General features: G+C 60.4%; 1 protein-coding gene across 1 annotated transcript in view; it reads right to left on the reverse strand.

The window, feature by feature from the left end:
• Nucleotides 1-228: 228 nt before the first annotated feature.
• RTN4R (reticulon 4 receptor) overlaps nucleotides 229-22,408 on the reverse strand; it is a 25,634-nt gene continuing 3,454 nt past the window's right edge. Inside the window, exon 2 of the mRNA XM_034989080.1 lies at nucleotides 229-1,637. Coding sequence (XP_034844971.1) covers nucleotides 238-1,637 — 1,400 coding nt within the window. The 3' untranslated portion in view covers nucleotides 229-237. The remainder of the gene's footprint in view (nucleotides 1,638-22,408) is intronic.

Here is a 22,408-nt window from a genome sequence, read left to right on the forward strand (position 1 = left end):
TTTTACACAAGTAAAATAAAATGCATATCTCTATATACCGCGATCCGGGTGGGAGGGGGCGTTCTGGAACAAACGCTGCCGCCGCACCCTGTAAACATGATGGGGTGGAGATGGGGTGGGCGGGCGGGACGCGTCCATCAGGGAGGGCCTGCCGCCCGGTGCTGGCTGGCGGTGCCCAGGGGACCCCGTATGTACACACACCTGACTGCTGAGAAAGGCCTCCCGCTTGGTGGCTGGTCAGCAGGGCCCCAGCACCGTCCACAGCGCCAGCGCGAGGCCCAGGGGGGCCAGGCCGCAGGCGAGGCTGGGCAGGGCGCCCGAGGCCTCCGCATCCGCAGCGCCGCCGCCCCCACCGCTCGCCTGGCCCAGACGGCACTGGCCACGGGTGCGGTTCCTGCGGGAACAGCCTGGCTTCCGGCGAGGGCCCGTGGTGGGGGGCCCTGGTGGCTCGGAGCCCTCGGGCCGCATCCCGGTCAGCGGGGGCTCAGCCGAGCCGGGCAGGGTCCCGAAGGGGGAGTCGTTGATGTGCCGCGGGCCGGAGCTGTTGCCTGACGGGCTGTCGCCGGATGGCACACGTCCCTTGAGCGCATTGCCGGCGGAGGCCGGGCTCCCCGCCTCCAACACTGAGGCCTTGTCCGCCGCATCCGGCTGGCAGCACTTGGGCAGCCCCAGAGGCTCTTCGTCAGTAGGCCCGCCGGTCCAGAAGGGACGGGAGGGCCTGGCAGCCACGGCGCAGCCCTCCAGGTCGGCGGCGGCCAAGCGCTTGAGGTCACGGCCGGCCAGGCGTGGGGGCAGGCTGCAGGGCAGCTCGGATGAGGAGCCCCGGAACTGCTGCAGCCAGGCCCAGAGAGGCCGTGCCCGGCAGTCACACACCCAGGGGTTGTCATTGAGCCTCAGGTACTGCAGGGCCCGCAGGGGCGCCAGGGCCTCTGCGGGCAGCGCCGAGAGGTTGTTGGCAAACAGGTAGAGCGTCATGAGGCGGCCGAGGTCACGGAAGGCATGCGGGTGCACGCGGGCCACGCGGTTCTGATGCAGAAGGAGGCGGTCGAGGCTGTGCAGGCCGCGGAAGGCGCGCTCGGGCACGCTGGGGATGCGGTTGCCGTGCAGGAAGAGGTGCGTGAGGTTGCCCAGGTCGCGGAAGGCGTCGTCGGGCAGCGCCTGCAGCCCGTTGTCCTGTAGGTAGAGGTACTGCAGGGCGGCCAGGCCACGGAACAGGCCAGGGCCCAGCTCCTGCAGGCCGCAGCGGTCCAGGTGCAGTGTGTGCAGGCGGCTCAGGCCATGGAACGTGGCGGGGTCCACGGCACGCAGCTGCGGGTTGTCGCTGAGGTCCAGCTGCTCGAGAAGGGCCAGGCCGGTGAAGGCAGCCGCGTCGATGCGGGCCAGCGCATTCGAATGCAGCCACAGGATGGTGAGGTTGCGGCAGGCGCGGAAGCCGGCCGCGGGCACGTGCACGATGCGGTTGCCGTGCAGGAAGACGCGCTGGCTGGCGGCCGGGATGTCAGTGGGCACGGCCTGGAGGCCCTGCTGCGGACAGCTCGTCGTCACCTTGGGCTCGTTGTAGCATACGCAGGCCCCCGGGCATGGGGCGGCCACGCGCCACGCCTGCAGCCACAGCACCCAGGCCAGCAGCTGGCTCCCTGTGGGCAGAGGAGGGGGTGGTTAACAGGCAGGGGGCCCCGTGAGGCTGGGGGTCATGCTGGAGCCAGGCTGGCCCCTGGGATCAGTCCTCGGGAGTAGCCTTGAGCCGGGCCTAGGACGTGCTGTCACCCCTGAAGACTCAGGTGCTGTGACCCCTGCTCCACCTGCCACATGGAAACGACTTGGCTGAAACCTGCCTGGGGAGTTCCACGCTCCACACTGAGAAAGCTCACCTGCAGATGCCCCACGCCGCCCTGCCCAGCGCTCAAACATACAAGCTGACAGGCTCACACCAGCCGCTCGAGGTTAGCGGGGTCACTACCAAGGACCATATGAAGCCCTCCTGAGACGGACACTCATGCCTGCAGATACCTTCTCAGTACACCAGCGAGCGCCCTGGGCCTGCCCACCATTCCCGTCAGTCCCAGCACCGTCCCTGGCCTGTGCCCTGCCCCACTGGCCTATCGGCTGAGGATCAGGCCGGCTGAGCTCACACAGAGCCGAGGCTCACTCCCAGGCCTGACAGGCAGCCAGCTGCTGGGCTTCCAGCAGCTTCTGCAGCAGCACCTCCTGAGAGCCCTCCCAAGCTGCAGGAAGGGAGGGGCTGTGGCCCAGACCCTGTGCTTTGTACAGGCCCCCTGCCCAGGCTCCCGGAGCCCCTGAGGCACCAGGGCTGCCCGGATTCTGAGGAGGCCTCACCACTGCAGAAAGCTGTGCTTTAATGAGGAAACCGCGAGGGCCTTAGAGCCGGGAGCCACAACCCCCAGCAGCCCTCCTGTAGGGGGGTCTGGGTCCCACCCACACGACACACAAAACTTACAGGTACTATGGGCTCCAGAGCAACTCTGTTCTTACAGGATCAGGAGCCTGGGTGCCTGAGGGCAGGGTCAGGAGGGCAGGCAGCAGCAGCCCCGCCCGCCCTGCGAGCCCCCTCCAGGCAGGCTGCTCCCTCCTCCACACATCCTGACTTGGCATGGAGCTCCTCCTGCAGCCTCCTCCCTTCGGCCTCATTCTCTGCTTGATCTCCTCCCCGGGTGAGGTGCTTACTCCTTTCCAGCCAGTCGATGCCTGCACAATTCCTCATACCCCCCCGCCCCTGCCACCATCTCGAGGCCAGACACAGGGCCTCACCAAAGACCCTATACCCCTGGGGCACTGTATCCACCCTGGCCTCACCATCGGGGCCACACACCCCAATATGAAGTTCTCTGCCTATCATCCCACCGTTAGAGCCCCCCTCTTTGAATGCCAAAGGTTCTTTCCTCCTTCAGGAGTGAGTCTATTAAAATGTGAATCCCCCTGGGAGGGTTACGGCTTATCAGCTAACACTTGAGTTATCAGCTAACACCTTCCTTGACAGCTAACACCTTTCCTGGCAGTTAGCTAAGAGCAGGATTCTGCAGACAGGAGGCCGGCTAAGTGCTGGGGCTGGAGCCAGGTGGGAGGAAGGAGAGGACCACGGGCCACCTTCCCCCACCCAGACCTGTGACCTTGGGGGCCCCCCACTCATGCTGGGGCCCTCGCCACACTGGATCCTCTCTGTCTGGGCCGGTGCCGATGCATGCCCCAAGCCCAGAGCCCTAGCAAGGCCAGCATGTTCAGTGGTCATAAGGAGTGTGCCCTCCTGGACTCTGGTCCCCAGGATAGGCACCCACATCCTGGGGGCTCCTCTGTCTCTTGCGTTGTCTCAGCCTCCAGGGCGGGGCCATTTGTTAGCTGCCGGGTACCCGCAGCCCCAGGATGGCAGTCCAGAGAGGCAGGCCTGGTCCAGAACTCCCCAAACCCAGGACACCCCTCCCCGGGCTGGCCATGCACAGGAGGCTGTGAGGGGGCCCCCTCAGCCTGCTGTTCTACTTAAACTGCTGACATCCTCTTCAGGCTCTCTCCTTACCGGCCTTCTCAGGAAGGTCGGGCCTGATTATGCCTGCTCTCACCAGCCTCTCACCTGTCACCGGATGTAACGATGCCTATGCAAACAGCGCTTCCTGTCCCCGAGGACTCACGGAAGAGGAAGACGTGGGATGGGGTGGGATGGGGGCCCCGGGTACTCACCAGGCTGGGCTCTGGACCTCACCACCAAGGATGGCCCACGTCACCAACCACGCTACGTCACAGCAGTGCCAATGTCCTCAACCGCGCCCTGCCACGAACTGGGCCACACCACCAACCAGGCTATGTCAGCGGCCACCCTTCGTGACCACGCCTGCCACATCACCCCCTGAGCGGTCCGGCGGCTGCCAGGCCCGAAGCCGTGGTCTGGGAGCTCGGCGGGTGTCAGGTTCAGCGGACCTCGCCAGGGCCAGCTGCTCCTCCAGCCTCCAGCCCTCCCCAGCCTGGGCCCCCAGGAGGCTGTGAGCCACTTGCTTGGGGTACCCCCTCTCCAAGAAGGGCCCAAGCAAGGCTCCGGGGCCGAGCTAGGCCGTGGGGGCAAGCGGCAGAGCAGCTGTGTGGCTTAGCGCTGCTGGGAATCGGCATCAGGCACAAACACGGCTCCGTTCCCGCTGAGCCAACTGCTTTTCAGAAACCAACTTCTGAGGGTCGGTCCCCCTACACGGGCCTGCTGTCAGGGCAGCGGCCAGCGGTGGGCTCTCTCCTTGCTGCAGCCACGGTAATTGGCTCCAGCCCGGCCCCCCTTGGGGCCTGCCTGCTGGTATCCATGGCAACCCCTCTGCTGAGCAAGCAGAGGGGGCATCTTTTTAGGAGATAATCAAACCCAACTTTGCGACCTGTGTTCATAGTCACAGCAGGGGCCCTAGGGACACAGGAGGCCCTGCCAGGTTGCGGGGATGGTGATCCCTGACCCCACCCCAGGGACTGGACCCAGTCACTCATCTGACCCCTCTGAACCCTAAAAAGTGCCCCCGGCCATCTGGTCCCCCCAGCCTGTCCTCCTAGCCCATCCCCTCAGCCCCACCTCCCACTTGTGCCCAGCCTCACTGGGTTCCCGTCCTCAGTGAGCATTCAGTACCAGCTCGCCTCCAAACACATGGCAAGAAAACAGCCCCGCCACAGCCCTGGCTCATGCACGGGAACCGCAGCAAGGCACGCTCCCACACCAGGCCGCCTGGCCACCTGAGCTTCGCACACACCCAAACCAGTGCGTCTCCTGCCATCCCTGGGGCTGATTCTTGCCTCCTCTTTCCTTAGGCCTCGGCTCAGAAGGGCCCTGTCAGGGGTCTTCCCCAGTGCCCCCCCGCGCCCCCGTGGAGAGGCCCGTGGGGTCATGGGAGGGGCTCCCCTCTCAGCTCAGGTCTGCCTCAGGAGCAGTGGTGATGACACAAAGGCCACCATTGGGGAAGGACGGGCCACTCCTGCCCGGGAGGCTGTGGAGGGAGGCGGTGACTGGATTCTGCTCAGGTCTCTCCCACTGGGGCAGCCGACGAAGCTGGAATGAGGGCTGATGCGGCCCTGGAGCCCAAATCCCATCAGGCCTGGGTGTGGTCCCAAAGAGCACCTGCAGGGCTTACGCTGCCCCATCCTCTGGGCGGCAAAAGGCCCGGGTTCTCCTTCATGGTCACTGCAGGGTGTGGGGGGAGGAAGGGGAGGAGTGGGGAGGGGAGCCAGGAGGGGCGGAGGCTTCTGGGGACTCACCGGCAACCGCAGGAGCCAGTGGGCAGGCGGGCAGGCGGCTGCTGAAGTCAGCAGCTCGGGAGCAGGGATTGCCAGAGGCTGCAGGCGCAGGGGAGGTCTTTGGGGTGTTTCCTGGCCTCTACTTCTCTCGGGGCTCCCCTAGCCTGGGCTGGGCCGACGTATGCAGGGGTGCAGCTCCGTTGAGGTGCTACGGGACACTTGTGCCACCGCCCGCCACCTCCAACCCATGAGGTCATGGATCGAGCGCAGGGCTGGCAGCCTTGGTTGCCTGAGGGCACTGGCTCCCCGCTGCAGTGGGGTGGCAGAAACACCCTATTCCAGGGGGCAGTCCGAGAGTCTACCAGTTGGCATGGAAGGCGTGAGTCAGAGCTGCTTCAGAATCCATTTTCTTTATAATATCACAAGCCCATTTTACAGATTAGGAAACTGAGGGAGAGAGCAGTTAAGCCCTGGACTGCTCCCACCTGGCGATGGTCCAGGAGGAAGGGTGGGAAAGAGAAGGGGCCACGGTGCCACCCAGGAGGGGCCACCCAGGAGGGGCCATGTCCAGCCAAGCCAGGAATGGAGCCCAGGCTGCGAGGGCGTAGGCAGGCACCAGGGGTACCTAGCTCCCTTCTGTGCCATCTGGGGCTGGGAGGGGACATCTCCCGGGAGGCTCTGAGTTGCTGCCTGGCCCCCCCTGGCCCCCCCCAGGAGCCTGGGGTGAGTAGGCTGGGAGAGGGGGGCCGGGCAGCTGCAGCACAGCCGGGACATTGGCCAGCTCAGGACCCTCTCGATCACCGGGAACGTCCCCAGAAGGGTCACGTCCCAGACCGCAGTTACACGGCAGAACAAGAGGTCACAGCTCAGCACACCAAGGCCAGAAATAGCTCTGGGCGGGGGTGGAGGGCTGGGGGCCTCCACACACCGCAGAGAGTCAGGGCACCCCAGCAGTGCTGTACTCACGCTTTCCTGTCCCGTGCCTGCTCCCCACCCCCGCCAGCCCTCCACCAGTGACTGGCTCACCCCCCACCCCCCACCGTCCATCTGTCCCCCCCTCAGTCTTCACTCCTTGCTCACACTCACCTCCCACCTTCTGTCTGTCCTCCAACCCATAGACGCACGCAGGAGGCAGTGTGCACGCCCTTGGCGCTTCCTAGGCCCCTTCCTTGGCTCCAGGGGGCGGAGGGTGGCAGCAACTCCCCGGTGGGGACAGGCCGCCCCCAAGAGGGCCTGCATCTCCTGGGGGTGTGTGGCTGTCAGCCCCTGCTGCCGGTCATGCCCCTCAAGGCCCCACTCCTTATCGATCTTGTCGGGGCAGTAGCTGCAGGGGCAGGCCAGGTCGATAACAGGCAAGGTCACCTGCCAGGGAAGGAGGGCACTGGACCCAGGGCTGAGCAGTTCCAGCAGGCCACACTGCATGCACCAGGGGAAACTGAGGCCCAGCGTAGGCAGAGGGAGCGGGAGCAGCCTCCTGAATGCACTCAGTGCTCAGGTGGACTCAGGGCCAACAGAGGTCTCCTGAATCCTCCTTGGGACCTGTTTTATTTTCCTATTTTACAGGAGAGGAAAATGAGGTTTGGTAGGGGAAGCCACTTGCTCACAGTACCAGGTGTCTAATCTGGTTTTAGACACCAACCAACCCCATGGTGTCTAATCACTAGAAGGCCTTGCTTGGCAGTAGAGAGTTAAAGCTCCCCCGTCCCCACCTTACCATCACCCCCACCCCTGAAACCCAAGCTATGTTCCCGCTTAAAATTTCCAGCCAACACGGCACCTGGGAGGGCGCTGGGTCCCTTTCAAAGCAAAGAAACCAAGGCTGCCAGGGGAGGGGACTGGCCCACTGGAGAGCTGGAGGTCTTGGCTGCAGAGCTTACACTAAGGGTGTGTTCCTGAGGGGATACCCCACGATAGGGGCCACGCTGGACACTGTCAGCGTGAGACCAGTCCCCGGCTTATAACACGTATGGTCAAGGAGCAGGCTGACCATCGGTGGTCACCCTGCTGCATGGCATGTGCCACATGGGGGATTTAAGGGACCATGGAATCCTGACCTGGCCCCAGACATCAGGGGGACACCAGGGGAGGAGCACTGGAGCCCACTGCCAGGGTGAGTGTCCAGGCAGACACTCTGATGGGTGGGATCCTTGGCCCCGTAATCACGCCTTGGGAATCCATCCTTGGTCAAGGGTGGGCTGCTGGACCAGACAGCTGGGAACCTCACCCTGTCCAGCCCATGTTTCCACCTGATGCCCACCTTCCTTGGCCCCCACCCCAGGGAGCCCCACACTGGGGACTGATGATGCTCAGCATCTGGAGGCTCTGTTCACCTGAAAATCCACCCACGGTGCAGGACACACCCCCCTCGCTCCAGGGATTCAGCCAGCATCCCCTCCCTCACATGGGGTGGGCATCCCCTACCCCCCTCCATTAAGACCACCAACAAACACCCACTGCCTAATTACCTGGGGAACCTGTCTCCACAACCACTCATCAGTTGGTCCCTCAACTAATTCAGTCTGGCGGCCAGCATGGGCTCAAGTCCCCAGAGGATGTTAATGAGGAATCAGCCGGTGGCCAATATGGCCCTGCCCCACCCCAGGGGGGGCAGCTCAGGAGTGGGGCACTCCCACTACCACATACCTGCCACCATGCCCATCTGCCCTCTCTGACCCCTTCCCACTGCCAGCTCCTATCCAGGACTGGGCGCCTAGCCCCCACCCCGATACATCCCACCTCCTCCCAGGGCCCTGCATCTGATACCTACCAGAAGCTGACCATCCCTGTGAGGCCCAGAGCATCAGCCTCCAACAGGGCAGACACAGTGCAGGAGTGCACTCTTGGGTGCACTTAAAAGAATGCACACCTGGGGTGCATACTATAGTCACACCCACTGAGGGTGCCCGCTAGAGAAACACACACGGGGTGCACACTGTAGGAACACACAATAGGGATACACTTTTGGGCCTTCGGCTGCCAGAGCCGGGTTGGGTCAGGGCACAGTGGGTGAGTCGGCCAAGTAGCAGAGGGTTGCTGTGATGAGGCCAGACAGACACGGGGAGCTCTTGCCAGGAAGCAGGGCTGCAGAGGGTCTGCTCTCTTCTGTGGTGGGACAAGACAGGAGGGCGTGTCCCCACATGCTCCCGAGCCCTCGGCACTTGTCAAATATCAACGACAAGGCAGGCCGGTGGCCTCTGTAAGAGTGGGATTTATTCTTCCCTCGCCCTCTGGGATCAGCCAGTCCCACCTCTCGGCCATCTGCCTCGGATCAGCCCTAGTCCTGAGGGAGCAGCTGGATTGCAGCCTACCTGAACTGTCCCAGGACAGCCAAGCTCTGGCAAACACCCCTGACCAGGGCAGTCAGGCCTCGGGGAGGGGTGTAAAGAATGAAGGGCGCTCAGGGGCTTTGTCACTACGCTGGAGTGCTGGGGACGGCAGGGGGTGGGGGGCAGCACCTGCTGAGACCATGGAGATGTCCACTGGGGGCGGGTGAGAACCCCTGGACAGAGACAAGTGGGAAGGGCCACGGGGTCTGGCCCTTTCCAGGGGACGAGGGTTTCCAGAGGCAGTGATGAGATGCTCTCGTTTGGGTCTCCACCGGCCAGGGCACCGTGTTCAGGTGACCAGAGTGAAACCCTTGTCTGAGCCAGTGGGTCCTCATGCCTCCTATTCTATCGGCATCTGGCAAACCAGACCACCAGCCGCGACCTGTCTTTGTAAATAACAGGTTATCCGCATATGGCCACACCTGGGTGTTTATCGTGCTGCTTTAGCACTACCACCGCTGAGTGGAGTAGTCCCCACGCACAGTGTGGCCCACAGAGCTGGAATTGTTCAGGATCTGGCCCTTTAGAGAAACAGATTCCCGACCTGGCTTGTGACTGGAGCACATAGAGCACCTGCTGCCACCCTCACCCTCACAGGGGTCCTGCAGAGGTCGCTTGAATCCCCACCTAACGAAAAGGAACCCAAGGGTCCGGGAGGGCCACACTGCTGCGACCACACTGTTGGGATGGACAGAGCCTGGTGGCCTCCCACGGGGCTGGAGGGAAGATGACCCCCAAATGGTGTGTAGGTCGGAAGAAACACAGTGATTTTGCTAAAGAGGCTGTTGAGGGGCTGGTGATGGAACACGCATTAAAGGGGACACTTAAAACACTGTCGAACAAAGCTGGCCGTAAGGAGGATGTCCTCAGGCTCTGGGGTGGTGGGGGGAGGCACTGACGCACACGGCACCTGCTTGTGCTTCAGGAAGACAATCTAAGGGAGGGGTGGTCTTGGGGTCTCTGGGCCACAACCCCCTCCATGCCAATCCAACAGCACCAGAACCCTGTGCCCTCCTCTAGGGGCTCTGTGGCCAGGTCACACTGAGGGCAGCTTGCTGGCCCACTACCATCAGCCTGTCCACTTGGGCCGGGAGGAGGGGACATGGCAGGTCAGGTTTGATGCACTTCCCAGGATGTGGGACAAGGTCCAAGCCTCGGCTGGCAGAATCTTCCCATTTGAGAACAAAGAAGAAGTACAGGTGGGATGACGCTGTCCAGAAAAGGAGAGAGGCATTGAGTGTAGGGGCCTCCTTGCAAGTAGGCTTCCCTGGACCATCCTGTGGACCTCTGGCCAGAATCTTGAATGGAAAGTGGGCTGTGAAGGCCCATGATCCTTGTCACCACCACCACCACCATCTCATCACACCAGGCATGTGCAAGGTCCTCAGATCACAGACAGCTCAGAACCAGCCTGGGACCAACCTGAGGCCATTCTGGAGTGTAGCCAGCCTCATACAAGGGTGGGGAGCCCCAGAAGTGGGTGAGCAGCAGGCCAGTGTGGGGTGGACACCAGACACCGCTGAGCAGGGTTGTGGCCCAAGGATGCCCATTCCAGCCTTGAGGCTGCGTGGGGCTTGTTGGCCAAGCACGTCTCCCATCAAGGCCCAGTCAGCCCACACAGGGCCTGTACCAGGGGACAGGGAGGGAGAGGGGAGAGATAGGACCTTTGGCCTCCCTGGGACTGCTCAAGGCACAGACTTCCTGAGGTCTCATGACATCCCACAGCACAGCAAGGGGATGACCATCAACCCTACTCCTCAGACAAGGGCACTGAAGCCTAGTGAGGTGAGGTGACCATGCGTACCAGCTGAGGCCAGGGGACAGGATCTAAGAACCCCTGCCACTGCCCCAGATGACCAGAGCAGGCCCTGAGCCCTAGAGACCCATACAGCAGAGGGGCAACTGTTGAGCGCACCCCCATGCTCTGGGCTCCCTGACTCCTACTGCACCTCATCCTCAGCCCAAGCCTGTTGTTCCCTGGGCTAGTGGGCCCTCGGGTCTGGTGGTCCCAGGCTCAGATGTGGCTCTGTAACCCTTCACGGAGTGGCTGGGGATGCTGCTGGCCAGCTCTGGGTCTGTGTCAACACCCATGCGGTGAGGATGATAACAGGCTAGCACCAGCCTTTCCAGGGCCCTGAGATGCCTCCAGCGCTGTGGCTGGTGTCCTGCCTCCCCAGGGGACCTTCTGTCAGCCCCATCTCAGGTGAGGAACCCAGGGAGATGAGGCCTATAACTCAGAGGTGGCATCCCAGAGCCATACTGATTGGTTGCCTGGTCTGACGGCCCTGCTTTGTCCAGGAGAGGTTGCAACTGGGCGGGAGGAGGGCAGAGGAGGAGGGCCCAGCAGCCAGGCTGCACACTGTAAGCATGCCCAGAGCCATTTCCCCCACCCCCGCCATCAGGCTCAGCCTCAGTTGTGGGAGGGGGCTCCCAGACAGGCCTGTGCAGCCCAACTTGAGGCATGAGAGATCGCTGCCTGTGCTCAGCATGGCCTCAAGTTGCTGCTTCTTCTCAAGGAACATGGGCACATACTTGGTGGTTCTCCTCCCTGCCCACCCACCACCTGTGCTAGAGACAAGTGGTCAGCGCCCCTCCTCAAGAGCCAAGATGATGATGATGAAGTATGTATTATCAGAAGGGCAAGGACCAGGGAGATAGGGCCGCTCCCCTGGAGAAACACCCAGAGAAAGTGTCTCCACCATGGGCTTCTGGGGGCGCTCAGGGTGACTACTTCCTGATCACGCCAAACCTGCCAGTTGATAAGCCCCACTCTCAACAGTGCTTCCCTAGAACACATGACCAGAAAACCAGGCATCTGGAAAAGACTCTAATGCAGACAAGAGGGAAAACAACTCTAAAAGAAGCAGAGACAGTGCAGGGAATAGATAAAAATTAGGAATAAAAAATCTAATCAGTGTCCTCTCAGGGATAGAAGGAGATTTAAAACAAGAACAGGGTGCTATGAACAAGGAGCCATCAGAAAACATGAAGAGTACCTGGAAGTTAAATATAGAATTACTAAAATTACCAAAAAAAAAAAAAAATCAATAGAAGGGTTGGAAAACAAGGTCAAGGAAGTCTTCCAGAAAGAAAAACAAAAAGAGAAAGAAAGAAAAAAAAATTGATGAGATTCAGAAGACAAATATAGGTCAAATATCTGAAAAAACAGAGAAAATAAAGGAGAAAAAATTTATCAAAGAAATAACACCAGAAAATCTCCCAGAGCTGAAGACCCAGCCCTCCACTGGGCAAGTAAGTGCCTAGCACAATAGGTGACATTCACAATGTGATTTCAGTCCCCTGGGGGTGAAAAGAGGCCTGAAGCTCCAGAGGGAAAAGCAATGTGGCATCAGACCTCTCTAAAGAGCACTGGATGCCAAGAAGATAACAAAATTGCAACGGCTTCAAGATTCTGAAGGACATCCTTTTCTTTCTTTTTTTTTTTAAAGCTTTTATTTATTTATTTGAGAGAGAGAATGAGAGAGAGAGAGCAGGAGAGGGGGGAGGGTCAGAGGGAGAAGCAGGCTCCCCACCGAGCGGGGAGCCCGATGCGGGACTCCATCCAGGGACTCCAGGATCACGACCTGAGCCGAAGGCAGTCGCTTAACCGACTGAGCCACCCAGGCGCCCGGGACATCCTTTTCAACATGGGATTCTGGATCAGGCCAATCCAGCCTGAATAGGTTTGCTAACATATGAGGACTCAGAATGATTCTTCACTGTGAATTCCTTAGAGAGTTAGTTGGGGGTGTGCTTCAGCTAGAACTAGGATATAAACCCAGAAAGAGGAAAATGTGGGGCCCAGGAAACATTGGGTGATGACAGAAGTCCTGGGCAGTTATGAGGGGACCACAGCATGCCTGGTCCATATGGGGACAGCAAGACAAAGGCCTGGGGTCAGACCTCCCTGGAGTTAAATGAGACACTCAGTAGACCGCCCGAGGTGGAGAGAGAAAGCGCATGAGGGTAGTAGATGGGACAAGGGAGAAAAGACACAGTCAGCTATAAACTCCAGGGAAACCAAAGGCCATAGAAGAGCAGAAAGGTCACCAAAGTAAGTACCCCCTGCTCCTCCAACCTGGGGTGGGGTGGTGAAGGGCATTTATGTGACCTGGGTTGGGAAACACTGGTTATGAATTTAACTGATGGTAGTGAGACACCCACACTGGGAAGTCTGCTAGGGAAGAGGGGGCTGGGGTAGGAGCCACGGAAATATGAAGGCAAGCACTAGGAAAAACAGGGAACAGAGCAACAGTGGCTGCCTTCAAGGAGGAATGGGGCTGGGGCAGAGCAAGCCAATTCTCAGACTAGCCCTAAAGGACTGGGTGCAGGTTTTAACTTTGAGCAAGATATGGTTGACCATTTTATCTTTTCAAAATGACTACATATTTTGCACTGAAATTTCAGAAATAGAGATAGATAAAAAAGAGAAAATAAAGTGTGTGTCTGCCCGACGGTGGAGATGAATGTGGTTTAGAAGCAGGCATCTCTGAGGGCCAGGAGGAGAAAGTGGGCCTGTGATTGCTTGAGCAGCATCTCCATGGCCCTGGACAAAGCTCTTTGGCACCATGCTCAGCCAAGGGTCACCGAGGCTGTTCCCCATCTCTGGGGACACTCTGGGCTCTTGGCTCCAGAGGCCTCTACAAGTCAGACACTTGACGGGACAGCTTCTGGCCTGAAAATTCAGCAGTGTGCTCAGACCTTCCACATCTGGACAAAGCCCCACCCCAGCTCCTTCTCATCTCTGCCCAGCTCACAGACCTGAGACCACCCACTACAGACTGAGGACCCCCAAGAACAGGTGGCCCAGCAGGTAATCCTGGCAGGGGGCTGTGTGCACATGGGGCCTCAGGAGTGGGGGTCTGTGGCCCCTGGGGAGGGCTTGCCCTGACCTTGGCCTAGCGCAGACCTCCCTCGGCTTCAGTGAGAGCCCCAGCTACGTTTCTGCCACCGAACCCAAGGCACATAGGCAGGGGCGACGTGAATAAGTAATTGCTCTTTTATTAACGAGTGATAAATTATTCCTATATGATTGTGTGTGATAACTCGTCCTTATTTGAAATCAATTTGGGATGGAACTTGTTGGCGGCTTCTCACCAGTGAGGGTGGGAGGACCAGGTGCCGCTGCCTCCTAGAAAAGCAGGTCAATGTATTTCGGCTACTTCCTGAGGCTGATGTGCCAGGAGCTGGCATGTGGAAGGGGGTTGGCTGCCTTGGGGGCGGGGGCTAGGGAGGGCGGCCTTATTCCTCAGCACCTGCCCCTGGGACCTGGGAGGAGTCAGGGTAGGTGCTCCAGCATGGACTCTCCCCACCTCCAACACCTGCTGGAAGCTCCAAAAGGGGCCCAGCCTACCCCACCAGAGCCAGGGCACATACGTACCCTGGGCCAAAGAAGGGTCAGGCTGGGGGAGCGGGGGGAGGAGCCCCCGAAACCTCAAGCCCTGCCCCCATCCTCATTGCCTCCTCCCCCAGCTCAATACACGAGGGTCTCCGGTGTAAGCCCAGGCCCAGGTCAGACAGACTTGGTCCCCCCACAGTGCCCCTAGCTGGCTCCCAACTCCCAGGGGCTCAGCGTGCTTATCTGTTGATCTGCGTGAGGAACCACACACAGCCGACACTGAACAAAGGTGAGAAAGACTGCACTCCCGAAGGCCGCACCCTGCACACTGACCCTGCGGCCTTCGTGGCCCCACAGGGCCGGGGGAGCCCCCTGAAGAGGCGGAAGCAGATGACCAGAGAACAGGGTGCCTTTGGCCCATGCACCAGAGCTGCACCTCTTTGGGGAAGTGTGTACTTAAAACTCTGCAATGCACTAGTCAGGTAGTCGCTGCCTCGCTCCCAGGCCAGGCTGTGCCCACCTATCCCCACTCCTGCTCCTCCCCAGCTGCCTCCCTGCCCCCCGGCACAGCAGTTACAGGCCTGAGGGGCTGGGGCACCTCCTAGCTCAGCCATTTTGCCCCGCTCCGGCACCAGCGGTGACCTCGCCTCTCAGGTCTGGGTTGGTCATCTGTGAAATGAAGAGGTTGGGTCTGAGAACCTGACAAATCCTGGGGGTAGGGGGCATTTGGTGGACCCACTCCACTCACTGTGGTGGACCCAGGGTCCCTGCCACCCCCCACTGCCGTCCACTGCCAGGGCGCCCACTTCAACACACACCTCGCTGATTAGTTTAGCAGGTCTCCATGTTGCTTTGCTTCCTTCGGTTGTCCCTCTGGGCTGTGGGCTCCATGGGGACAGGACCCCAGCTGGTGACCAGCACACACCATAAATGTTTGTCACACATGAGTGTAAGAAATGTCCACCACTACAGACAGGCAAGTTGCAGACTCTGCGAGGGACAGCATTCCCCGAGGATGTGCTCAGAGAGTCCCCAGGAGAGTCCACCAGGTACTCGCATCCCCATGGGAGCAGCTGCACCCGGAAGCCAAAGGCAATTTCACTTGTGTTACAGAATGTTTTTGTCACCCCCAGATTCCTGTGTTGAAGGCCTCACCCCCAACGTGATGGTATTTGGAAGAGGGGCCTTGAGAGATCAGGACCTAGATGAGGTCATGTGGGTGGGGCCCCCATGATGGAATTAGGGCCCTTATAAGAAGAGATACTGGAAGCTTGTTTTCACTGTCTCCATGTGGGGACATGGTGAGAAGGTGGCCATCTGCAAGCCAGGAAGAAAGCTCTCACCAGAACCGGACCACGCCAGCACCCTGATCTCAGACTGCCCGCCTCCGGAACTGTGAAAAAATAAATTTCTGTTGTTTAAGCCACCCCAGTCTGCGGTATTTTGTTATGACACCCTGAGCTGACTAATACAACTTCTTTCTTACATCTCTGATATATCTTCCCAGATTTTTTACAACACACACGAACCAGTAAAATCAGAAATGTTTTCAGTTTGGTTTGTTTGGTCTCATGTACCAACACTGGACAGGCAGCCCTGTCCAAGGGGGCAGACCCCCTTCCAAGACCCCCGATGCCATGGGGTCCCTGCCCACCACAGCCAGCCCTGCAGGATGGCTGGAGAAGGCCAGGCTTTGGTGCTGACTCTGCCTCTCTGGGGCCTCAGGCAGGTGTCCCAACCTCTTGGGACCTGTTCTATCACCTGGAAAATGGGGATAACCAAACCCACGTCGCAGGGTATGGAGAGACCACACAGCCCACGCAGGGCTGGTGCACAGTGGGTACAGTGGAAATGCCTGGCTCACCCGTGGGATCATCACAGGAGTGCCTCATGTCACCCCCAACAGGAACCCACTTCCTCACCTGACAGAAGGGAGGCCAAGTCATAGCTAGAAAGGGCACGCTCGTGCCTGACCCAGCCTCAGTCCAGCTCTGACCCCGGCACGTGCACTGGACCCTGTGGCTTCCACGAGCCTTTGCTCAGGCAGCTCCCCTCTCCAGAATGCCTGCCCTATTCCCAACACATCCTCTTGGAAGGGCTCTTCTCCTCAGAGTCCCGCCATGCCAGCCCTTGGAGCTAGACCCTTCCCAACCTGTTCCCCTCCCACACCACAACCTTGCCTGTGGCGTCCGTCCTCACTCCTGCCCCCAACGCTGGACTCAGCTCCGATGGGGCCACTGAAGGGAGCAGGTGAACGAGCAGAGCCCTGGAGCCTGGCCAGGGTCACAGCCGTGGGCTCCCACCAAGGGGCACATGGCCGGGGAAAAGCATCAGCTAGGCTTGAGGGTTCTTGCGTGAGTGACATGCCAAGCAGGTCTTGACCCCACCTGGGTCTCGGGGCAACGTGGGGATAGTGAACTTACCAGTGCTGGTGTTGGCCACCTGGCAGGGCCTGAGGGTGAAGGTCGGTAGCCCCTCACTCCCTAATTCCCACCACCTGCTCTAGGAACATACTGCACACCCCCCTGACAAGTCCCCTTGTCTCTGAGGAGAGGGTCATGCCGGTATCAGGCTTCCTGTGATCTGGAGGTGGGAGAGAGTCAGCCACGGCATTGGGGAGGGCTCCATAGGAGCACGGACGCACGCGCACACACACACACATGCACACACACGCACACACTGCCACCACCCGCCTCGGGACACCCTGGGGACTGGGCCGTGGCTCCGGCAGCAGGTAAAGAATGGAGTCCATTAGGGCCACCATCTGTCTCAGCTGTGATGGGTCCGCTCGGTGACATCCAGGAGGTATGTAGATGGAATATCTTTATGGGGAGAGTTTTTCTTTTGCCAATTTTCGAACAGGAAGCCAGACACTTGTCACACCTGTCCCCGTGTCAGCCTCTGCCTGACATAAATTGGGGCTGAGGCAGGGAGATGAAAGACAGCCTGGACACGGCCGGTGTGCAGGGGCCATGTGTCATATGGCCGGGAGCACACAGAGCAGGGGGCTGGCCTCCCGCTGGGGCTGGGCTGGGGGGGGGGCATGCCACTGCCCACTCCACCCTGTCCTTTCAGCCTGAGATCCCCCAACACCCCCCCTTGGCTCCCCTCTTGGCCCCCACAAGCTCCTCACCTAACTCCCATCTCCCCTCCCCCTGCCAAACAGCCTCGGCCCAGCTCAGCAGCCCCAGCCAGTCCCCTGGCCTGGAGTACGCTGTCCCAGTTTCCTGGCTTCTGCTCCCACCAGGAGTGCCCCATCTAGACCAATAGCTCTAGCGCCTCTTTAAGACCTAGGGCCAGTGTGATCTCAGGGCAGGGGCCTGGGCTTCAGAGTCCTCACCGCATCCCCACCAGCACTTCTCTCTCCTGGGAACCTCATGGGCTTTGGGGTATCTCCCTGGGACCTGGAGGCCTGGGGGGGCAGAATGTGTCACAAGAATCTAGGGGTCCCTGCTGCCTAACACAGGGCTGGCCTGAAACTAAAGGCTAGAAAACACTTCACCAAGAGAATGGAGGGAGAGAAAAGTGACCCTCGGGGACCTGCCCAGGTCTCCCTCCCAGCCCCCACCCCCCAGTGTCCATCTTGGTGCCTGGCTAATCCCATCGAGGGTGGGGAGGGTCCTGCCCAGGGGATGCTGGGGGACCAGCTGCCAGGACATACTTCAGAACCACACCCCAGGACCCCCCTCAGCTCCTCCATCAGTCCCTGTCACGTGGGGAAGCTCACTGCCAAGGAGATAGTGATGGTGGCCCTGGGGGTCTTGGCCTCAGCCCCCAAGGAAACCTAAGAGCCCAGTTCCTACCAGGCTCATGGGCCACTGCCTCACACAGCTTCATCCCTGGGGAGGCCCCCTGGAGCCGGGGGTGGGGGCTGGGCAGGGGTGTGACTAGCCAGCACTGTGCTCTCTAAGGACAAGGAGGAGGCTGAATGTGTCCTGGGAGGGCAGGGAGGCCTCAAGCAGGGCGGCTGAGGGAAGTGGACAGGAGAGGGCTGTGGGAGGAATGTGGCAGGGCTCTGGGAAGGGTGGGGGCAGGGCTGAGCACTAGGCCCACTCCCAGTTCCTGGCTGGGGTGTGCTGTGGAGGCAGGTGAAGGCCTGCGGAAGCAGGTAGGAGAGCTGGGTGTGAGCATCCTGTGTGACCTTGGGGCCCACAGCCACCCATTCTGGTGGCTGGCCAGGATTAGCCTTTCTCTGTAATTCTGCTTCCAGCCACATCTTTGGGGATGGGCGTGCTTTGGGGCCGGAAGCCACACCCAGGGGGTAGATGGCCCAACCTCCTACTGCCTGCACCCCACCCTGCCCAAAGACCACGGGGTGCCCTTCCACCGTAACACAAAGCTGCTGCAAAGTGAATTGTGGAGGCAGAAGTCTCCACATTGTGAAGGCAGAGGGACTCAGAATTTCCTTCTGAGTTAGTATGGGGTGACCAGGCCCACTGCCCACCTGCCCCAGACCCCTGCTGGGACTTAGAGACTCCTCACCTTATGTGGGTCCCAGACACCCCTCCAGGCTCCCCTGCCTCTGGCCCTGCCTGGACTTTTGCACATCCCATCCCCAGCCCACCGGGGCCTCCCAGCCCCACTCCTCACTTGGCTCCCCTTGGCATGAACTGATATGTCACAGACTCCCATTGGGACAGGTAGCAAAGACCCTCCTGGCAGGAGGACTGATGGGGGAGTGGCAGGCCCAGACAGGGGCTCCTCCTCTGTGCTCCCATGGCTCCACAGAGTCTTCTGCTCTAGGGCGCACAGTGGCCCACACATGCTTCTCTACCCTGCTGCCCGAGTTCCACCATAGACCCCCTCCGGGCAGGGCAGCTGCGAAGGACTTGGGAAACCAAGGGCGCCCCTGGAAGGTGGGGGCCCCCATGACCTGCTCAGGGCCCTGGAAGCCCCATCACCAACCTGTTGTCTCCATAGGAAGTTCCAGCCTAGGGCAGGTGGGTCCCACCTGAATGGGACAATCAGGCTCCCATAAGGGGGATGGGCCTTGTGGGCAACATTCAACATTGACTCCCCCTTCAGAGTCTCCTGTGTGACAAAGACTCAGAAGGTGAGTGACACACCCAGGTGCTCAGTTGGTTCGGGGCTAAAGCCAAGAGGGTCCCAAGGCCAGACACTGCCTGCCCAGACTTTGCCTGGAGGGCATCCCCCACAGGATGGCGTCTCTGTCTCTCTCTAGACCCGTGTCTTTGCTCATCTGAGTCCCGGAGGGGGGCCGCCTTCTTGTAGCCACCTTGGGCAACTGGCCTGCACCTGACCACCAGCAGCCATCCATCCCCAGGGGCCAGGACTGCCACCTCCTGTGTCTCCTGGGAGCTCACTCCCTGTGTCCCAGCACCAGGCCTGGGCTGGACTCGGGGACGTGGAGACGGGGAGGCAGGCACAGGTGCGCATATCAGGTGCTAAGACCAGGGAGCTGGAGGCCTCCCCCAGTGAGGGTGGAAGAGAAGGTTCCCAAATGTGACTCTATGGCCCAGGCCCTGAAAACAATGCGGGCTCACCCAGGGGTAGACATGGGAGAGTTTGAGCAGGAGGGGTCTGGCTGGCAGGCATCTCAGAGCCTGAAGGGAGGATGAGATGGCAGACAGGCAGCTGAGGGCGTCTGTGGCCATGGACCTGGGAGGGGACTGGCCCGGAGCAGGCCCTCACTGAGGGATAAAAGGGGATGGATTTCCCTGGAGCCCAATTTGACACTGGATGTGCCTTTGGGGATGGGAGGCAGCCAGGACCCTGGGCCTTGGGTGTAGATGTTGGGGGTGGAGGGGCAGGTCGTACAGGGGTGATTAGCACCAGATAGACGGGATCGGGGGGGACCTGAAACTCCATTGGAGCAGAGCTACACATGCAGGGGAAATACATGTAGAACTGCTGGGTGGGGGCGGCCTAGGGCCCTGAGACCCCTGCTCAACTGCATAGGCCTGGCATACAGCAAGGAGGCAATAAACGCTTGCTAAGCAATCTCCGGGACTGGAGGACCACAGCAGAACTCAGTGACGGGCCAGGCTGGGCCTCAGAGCTGGCCTTGCTGGGGTGGGTGGGGAGGCAAGGAAGTCTGGAGGCTCTGGATTCCCAGCTGGTCTTGCGCCCCCTCCACCTCTTCGCCTTCCAAGTCTACTCACTGGCCCCTGCTCTTTATGGAGCACCTACTGTGTGCTTGAGGCTGTGACACGATACCGGGAGCCAGCCACCTAGCCCCCATCTGTCTCCCCCAGAGCCCAGCACCCTACATACCTCAGGCTCAAGCGTTTTCCCACCCACAAAGGCACTGATCCAGAAGCACCACCTCTGGTCAACAGCCGTGGATTACGGATGAAGCCTCTGGTGACCAGGAAAGGGCGGGTGCTGCCCAAGGTCACACAGCGAGCCGGCACTACACGGGCTAATCCAATGCCTGCCCAGACTTCAGGATGGGGAGACTTCTGGCAGGTCTCTGAGCCTGCCCCATCTGGGCCCTGGCAGGAGGTGAATAAAGGCAACATCTCAACAAGGTCACAATAGCTGGGACAGATGGAGGACACAGCACTGGGCCTAGGCAAGTGAGGGGCAATCCGAGAAGGCTCCCTGGAGGAGGTGAGGGGCCCAGAACGCTGCCTTGGCCTGAGCCCCTCAGCACTCCACCCCCTTCCTCGATGGGCCCTTCACCAGCTTCAGCCTCAGCCTGACATTTCCCGTGACATTTGCTGCAAAGAAATAGAGTCATAAACCCAAAGGTTAAATTTGCACATTGCCTCACACTGCCAGGAGAAGTGTGGTCCCTCCACCCACTAGATGCTGTGGCTGCAGCGTTTGTGTAGGATGGCCCACCCATCCCTGGAGCCCTTCCTGGGGGCCCAAAGGTCTCCCTCCCAGGCCCTCTGAGGAATCTCAGCCACTGTAGCCCAAAACAGTTTCTAGACACACCAGTCCCTGAAGTGTGTCGCATAGGGGTGCCCGTCAGAGGCCCTGCCCAATCTGCTTGCAAACCCAAGGCCCCAAGACACCTTGCGGTAAAGGAGATCTGTCAGTGCCACTTAGCCCAGCCAGTCCCAAATTTGCTTGACCATGAAACCCTTGTTCAATCCCTACCAACATTCTGTAGAACTTTAATTATGTGGAGTGTGACCTGTGATTGGCCAGTTAGGAATGCCTTGGTGCTGACCAGAGAGCAGAGGAGCGCCCCCAGGGTGCTGGGTGGGCTGCCTGAACAAAGCTATGTCAGCTCCTGACACCTCGGGCCCTCCACTTGGGCTCCCTGCATCACCGCCGGCCCAGCTCCATGTGCCTGGGCCCCTACAGGGCTCACAGGCTGCCAGGCCCATCTGAGCCAACCCAAGCCCCTGGCCTCTGCCCATACAGCACCTTCCACGGCCCCGCCAGGAAGTCTGCCCATAGTCCTGCCTTTCAGCTGCACCTCCTGGGCCTGGCTGCCCTGTCCTGTGGGGGGAGGGGGTGGTCAAGGCTGTAGGATGGTGCCGCATGGCCCATCCTCCATCCTCTCTCAGCAGGGCAAGGCAGCGGGCCCACGTGGAGACAGGACTGTCAGGACGCTGCAGGGTGAGGGTAGAGGCTGTGTGAAGGGGGCAGAAGAGAGGCAGCCGGAAGCCCAGTTGCATAAAGGCCATCCCCAGAGTCAGAATCCTGATCAAAGCCCAGAAGCAGATTCCACCACTACCAGTGAGAAACTGGACCCCAGGTGAGGGAGAGGCCCAGGGGCCCCATCCATAAACTGTTGGGAGGGGGTGGGGATCAGGGCCTGCCACCTTTGCAGTGGGGAGGGGGGCCTGTGGCCAGGCCCTTGGGGGTGGGGGGTACCTGTCAGGGCCTGCAGTGAGGACACCGGGGGCATGTGCTGAGTGCACCTCCCTGGGGGCCGCCTGCAGGACCATGGACAGTGTGAGAAGCCAAGGCAAGTTCGGATAAATAAATTATGGCGAATCCTCAGGAAGGGATTCCACATACACCAGTAAACCCATGATGCACAAGAATAGTTCCCGACGTGCAAAATGTTTAAAATACAGCGACAAAAGAAGAAACTGCAGCACACAACACCCGGCCGGGCCCACACGCTCCAGTGACGGCTCGGGGAGAGGCAGGGAGTGTGGACTGCGTGCTCACCCTCTGGCTGGGCTTCCATTTTGGGCTCTGTGACCACCTGTCCCTTAAAGCATCTGGTCCTACAAACTCAGGAGGGCAAGGATCACATCCCTTTATTTGCCTGACTCCAAATAGGGTCTGGCAGGCTAGGGACAAATGAATGAGTAAATGAATGGGTGTCTGAGTCAACGGAAAAGGAGCAAACGCAGTGTCTGGGACGGGGCAGCTGGGCCACAGAGTGGGGGGACACCGAGGAGTGCCGAGGTTCCTGAGGCGTTACCTTGAGAGGGCAAGTGGGGGCTGGGGGCCAGTGCCCCAGCACCGCTGAAGGGACAGGGGAGAGGGGTATGGGCAGCCAGGCCGGCTCCTATGGACCTTGAGGCCCAGGCCCTGGGTGGCCACCAAGGGACAGGCAGCCCTGCCCGGGGGGGGGGGGGGGGGGGGGGGGGGGGGGGGGGGG

The sequence above is a fragment of the Mirounga leonina genome, unplaced genomic scaffold (assembly GCF_011800145.1).
Source record: "Mirounga leonina isolate KUSES-001 unplaced genomic scaffold, KU_Mleo_1.0 Mir_481, whole genome shotgun sequence".
In the NCBI taxonomy this organism is placed as follows: Eukaryota; Metazoa; Chordata; class Mammalia; order Carnivora; family Phocidae; genus Mirounga; species Mirounga leonina.